The following is a 4,817-nucleotide window of genomic DNA, read 5'->3' as shown; positions in this document are numbered from 1 at the left end:
ATTATTTTAATTTTCGTATTTTTTTAAGATTTGTAGACCACGCTGGTCTCGAACTCACAGAGATCCGCCTGCCTCTGCCTCCCGAGTGCTGGGATTAAAGGCGTGCGCCACCACCTCCCGGCTCTTCTTATGTGTTTCTTGACTGTGGCAAGAGCTCACTTGAATGGATGGCTCGCACTATCTAGTTTTGTAGTAGAACACTCTTGAGGTCTGTACCATAGTAAAACCACTAAGTGATGAATTTAGTTTAGTCTTGAGGCTCTCCTTGGAACTGGTATTGTCTTTAAGCCTGTTTTATAGGAGATGGGGGTGTAACTCAGTGTATCATACAAAAGGCTTTGAAGTTGATTCCCAGAACCACAATAAAGCAAAACAAAACAAATGTATTTTTTTTATAATTTTTAAAGCTTTATTTATTGTGTATATAGTATTCTTCCTGCATGTATGCCTGCAGGCCAGAAGATGGCGCCAGATCTCATTACAGATGGTTGTGAACCACCATTTGGTTGCTGGGAATTGAACTCAGGTCCTCTTGAAGAGCAGGCAATGCTCTCAGCCCCAAAACAAATGTATTTTATAGGTAAGGAAAATCTGAAAGCTCAAAGAATTTATGAGCTTGACTCCACTCCAGGCATTTTTTTTTTTTTTTTTGGTTTTTCTAGACAGGGTTTCTCTGTGGCTTTGGAGCTTGTCCTGGAACTAGCTCTGTAGACCAGGCTGGTCTCGAACTCACAGAGATCCGCCTGCTTCTGCCTCCCGAGTGCTGGGATTAAAGGTGTGCACCACCACCGCCCAGCTGACTCCAGGCATTTCATTCAGCTGATAAATCAGAGATGACTCAGACTCAGAACTGTATAAGTCCTTCCCAGACAGAAGTCTCTAGATTTATTTTATTTCATGTTTTTGCTTGCATATATGTAAATGTCATGTGTGCTGAGCGCTGTGAAAGTCAGAGGACATCAGATCCCCTAGAACTGGAAGTTACAGGTGCTTATGTGCTGGGAATTAAACCTGGATCCTCTGCAGGAGCAACAATTGCTCCCCCCAACCGTGCTCCAGACAGGGTCTCTTGACTCGCCTGGCTGTCCTGTAGCTGTAGACCAGGCTGGCCTTGAACTCAGAGATCTTCTTGCCTCTGCCTTCCAAGTGCAGAGGGTTCAAAAGAGTGCACCACCACCACCCCGCCTGTCCGGCAACAAGTGCCCTTACTAGCCCAGCCAAATCAAAGAACATAGCTGGTGCCCGCTATTTGTTTGCGCTGATTAGAACTTCATCAGTTAAAAGCTTTGCCCTGCTAGCCAGGGCACCCAGTCCTTCCCTGCTGTTCATGCTGCCCTCTCTTTGTTGACTTTCTTTTCAGTGTGTGATTGCAGCTATTCCTGGGCTGTTGATCTGCATTTCTATTTCTGGCCTGGAGACGCGTGGCCTCAGGCACTGCCAGCAGAGGCACAGGTTAAGGCTGCAAAGAGCTTTTTTGTCTTGGTTGTTCCTCTGACCTGTTTAGAGTTTCATCTTACGCACAGCTGCGTTGGCTTTCCACAACAATTTCCCACACTTTGCAGGTTATCTGCTGGAGAGAGTGGCCTCGCACCCTGTCATTTGGATCAGTGTTGGTCCTGTCAGCTTTCTGTGATTGCTTTTTTTTTCCCAAAATATTTATATATTTATTTTTTGGTTTTGTTTTTGAGACAAGGATTCTCCGTGTAACAGTCCTGGATGTCCTGGAACTCACTTTTGTAGACCAGGCTGGCCTCAAAATGACAGATATCTGCCTGCCTCTGCCTCTTGAGTGCTGGGATTAAAGGTGTGAGCCACCACCGTTCTGCTAAATCTGTGTTTTATAAACCTGCTCTGTTACTTTTTTCATCTCTTTTCTATCTCCAACCAAACCAGGAGTGATGCTGGAGTATGACTGAAGTCACAGGACAGAAGGACAGACAGTATTTGAGACATACTAAGCATGGTGATACCTTTGAGTTACTGATATCTTCTCCTGGCAGGCTTGTTTATAACAGAACATCTCGGGCCACCCAGTTTCCTGATGGTGTGGATGTGCGTGTTCCTGGCTTCGGGGAAACATTCTCCTTGGAGTTCTTAGACCCTAGCAAAAGGAATGTGGGTATGTAGCCTTGCTCAGGATCTCCAGGGCATGTAGCTGGGGGCTCTGGGCTTTGCTGGGCTTCCAGTATGTGGAAAGTGCTACATTGCTTTGAAGGGGTAGCCTGGGAGCTGACTTTGATTAGTGGGTGCTTCAGGGAGACAGATGTCACTGTGGGTGTGGTGTGGGCGGTGAACACGGGTTATACTTTATGTAATTCTCTGCATTTCTGTCTGTAGGTTCCTATTTCTTCACTATGGTGGAGAGCTTTGTGGGCTGGGGCTATACACGGGGCGGAGATCTCCGAGGGGCTCCCTATGATTGGCGCCGAGCTCCAAGTAAGAAATCTCCCTCCATCCCCACCCCTGTTCTGTTCCTGAGGGCTTAGGAGGCAGGGATAAGATAGTCTTGGCCTCTAATTGGCCTTGGGCTCTCCCTGTATCTGGGGCTCTGTCGCCCAGTGCAAGTGCAGCGGTGGCAGCCACCAGCTCTGACCAGTCTTGCCCTGTCCTCCCTGTCGCACATCCCAGGACCCTCTGAGGCTCGGTGGGGGTAGAGGATAAGACCGAGGGGAAAATGAGCCTCATGGTCCTCTCTTCATGAACCTTTAGGGAAACTAGTCTGCTCCTACTTAGGCTCCAACATTCTCTGCACCCCCTAGTCCTGGGTCTGGCCTGTGGATTGCCAGTGGTCCAGGTCCCAGGACACTTCCAGCCTGACCCCTGCTTGGCTTTGGCCTGCAGATGAAAACGGGCCCTACTTCTTGGCCCTCCGAGAGATGATCGAGGAGATGTACCAGATGTATGGGGGCCCCGTGGTGCTGGTCGCCCACAGCATGGGCAACATGTACACGCTCTACTTCCTGCAGCGGCAGCCACAGGCCTGGAAGGACAAGTATATTCATGCCTTCATTTCACTGGGCGCACCCTGGGGGGGCGTGGCCAAGACCCTGCGCGTCCTGGCTTCAGGTAAGACCTCCCTGTCCACTCATGCATGGCCGTTCCCAGAAATGCCTCCTCTTTTTTTCTGTGGTTTCATGCTATGCCAACATCCTTCATGTCTCCTCCCTGGACTAAAACATCTTTCTTTCTCCAGAGTGGCCTTCCATTTCATTTTTGGAGGCCCAGTGAGATGGCTCAGTGGTTAAAGGAGCTTGCTGTGCAAGCCCAACCACCTGCGTTTGGTCTGCAGGACCAGTATAAAGGTATAAGAAGAGAGCCAACTCCACAAATGACATGCATATCATATACACACAGTAGTCAGGTAGAAAGAAAAACAAGTCTCTCTCTCTCTCTCTGTTTTTTTTTTTTGTTTGTTTGTTTGTTTTTGTTTTTTGAGACAGGGTTTCTCTGTAGCTTTAGAGCCTGTCCTGGAACTAGCTCTTGTAGACGAGGCTGGCCTTAAACTCACAGAGATCTGCCTGCCTCTGCCTCCTAAGTGCTTGGATTAAAGGTGTGTGCCACCATCGCCCGGCTTTTTTTTTTTAATATTTATTTATTATATATACAGTGCTATGCCTGTATGTCTGCCTGCAGGCCATAAGAGGGCACCAGCTCTCATTACAGATGGTGAGGCACCATGTGGTTGCTAGGAATTGAACTCAGGACCTCTTAACTGCTGAGCCATCTCTCCAGCCCCAAAACAAGTATCTTGTTTTCTCCACAGAAAATCTAATGCTGTGGCTGGTGAGGTGGCTCAGCAGGTTGAGGCACTTGTTGCCAAATCTGAGGGCCTGAATTCAGTCCCCAGAACCCACATGATAGGAGGAGAAAACTAACTCCCACCGTCTGTCCTCTGACCTCCACATGCATGCTGTAGCGCTAACTCATGGGCACACACACACCTTAAAAGAAAGCAGTTGTGGGGTGGGGTGGCGCACACCTCTAATCCCAGCACTTGGGAGGCAGAAGCAGGCAGGGAGTTCTAGGCCAATTTGGTCTATCGAGCGAGTTCCAAAACAGCCAGGGCCATGCAGAGAAACCCTGTCTTGACCCTCTCCTCCCACAAAGCAATAACAATGAAATGTAACAGTACTCCTGGTTTCCCCTTTCTAGCTGATGGCCCTGTGACCCCTGCTCTGCTGTGACGTGTACAGAGAGTGGCATACCTGTGGGTCACACAGTATTTGCTTATGTGTACGCACACACAAACATACACAGTGCTGTGCACCTGGCTGGCAGAACTTGGTTCTACCCACAGTTCTTTTGGGGGGGGGGTCCCTTCTCAAGTCTTCCTTACCCCAGCCCCACTTTCCTCACAGGAGGAAGGCTGATTACCACTTCCTGTTTATGAGTTTCACCTGCCTCTGTGGGCAAGCACTACTAGGAGGAAGCAGGCGTGGGTCTGGCTGGGTCCGCTTGCCTGGCAGCCATGGGGCAGAGCTTCCTGATGCAGGAAGGAGCCACTCTCCTTCTGCCATGACTAAGTGGTAGCCTTAGGGCCCCCTCACTTGGGGACTGTGAACCAGAACTGTCTCAGGAATCTCTAGACTTTATTTCTGCCTTCACTAGTACTGCCTAAATTGCTTGCTCATCTGAACGTTACGATCGGGTCAGGTTCAGAATTTCTCCCAGGGCCGGGCGATGGTGGCGCACGCCTTTAATCCCAGCACTCGGGAGGCAGAGGCAGAGGCAGGCGGATCTCTGTGAGTTCGAGACCAGCCTGGTCTACAGAGCTAGTTCCAGGACAGGCTCCAAAGCCACAGAGAAACCCTGTCTCG

At 49.5% G+C, this 4,817-nt stretch overlaps 1 protein-coding gene across 2 annotated transcripts in view; it reads left to right on the top strand.

Moving 5' to 3' along the window:
• The window catches only part of Pla2g15 (phospholipase A2 group XV), a 19,232-nt gene that overhangs the window by 11,346 nt on the left and 3,069 nt on the right, over positions 1 to 4,817 (top strand). Inside the window, exons 3-5 of one of the 2 annotated variants that reach the window (XM_005345426.3) lie at positions 2,001 to 2,119; positions 2,338 to 2,436; positions 2,842 to 3,066. In XM_005345426.3, the coding sequence (XP_005345483.1) occupies positions 2,001 to 2,119; positions 2,338 to 2,436; positions 2,842 to 3,066 (443 nt within the window). The remainder of the gene's footprint in view (positions 1 to 2,000; positions 2,120 to 2,337; positions 2,437 to 2,841; positions 3,067 to 4,817) is intronic. The other variant, XM_026778839.1, reaches the window with a different exon arrangement.

The sequence above is a fragment of the Microtus ochrogaster genome, chromosome 4, assembly GCF_000317375.1.
Source record: "Microtus ochrogaster isolate Prairie Vole_2 chromosome 4, MicOch1.0, whole genome shotgun sequence".
In the NCBI taxonomy this organism is placed as follows: Eukaryota; Metazoa; Chordata; class Mammalia; order Rodentia; family Cricetidae; genus Microtus; species Microtus ochrogaster.
The sequence above is the reverse complement of the archived record's forward strand: the minus strand, read 5'-3'. Positions and strand labels throughout refer to the sequence as shown.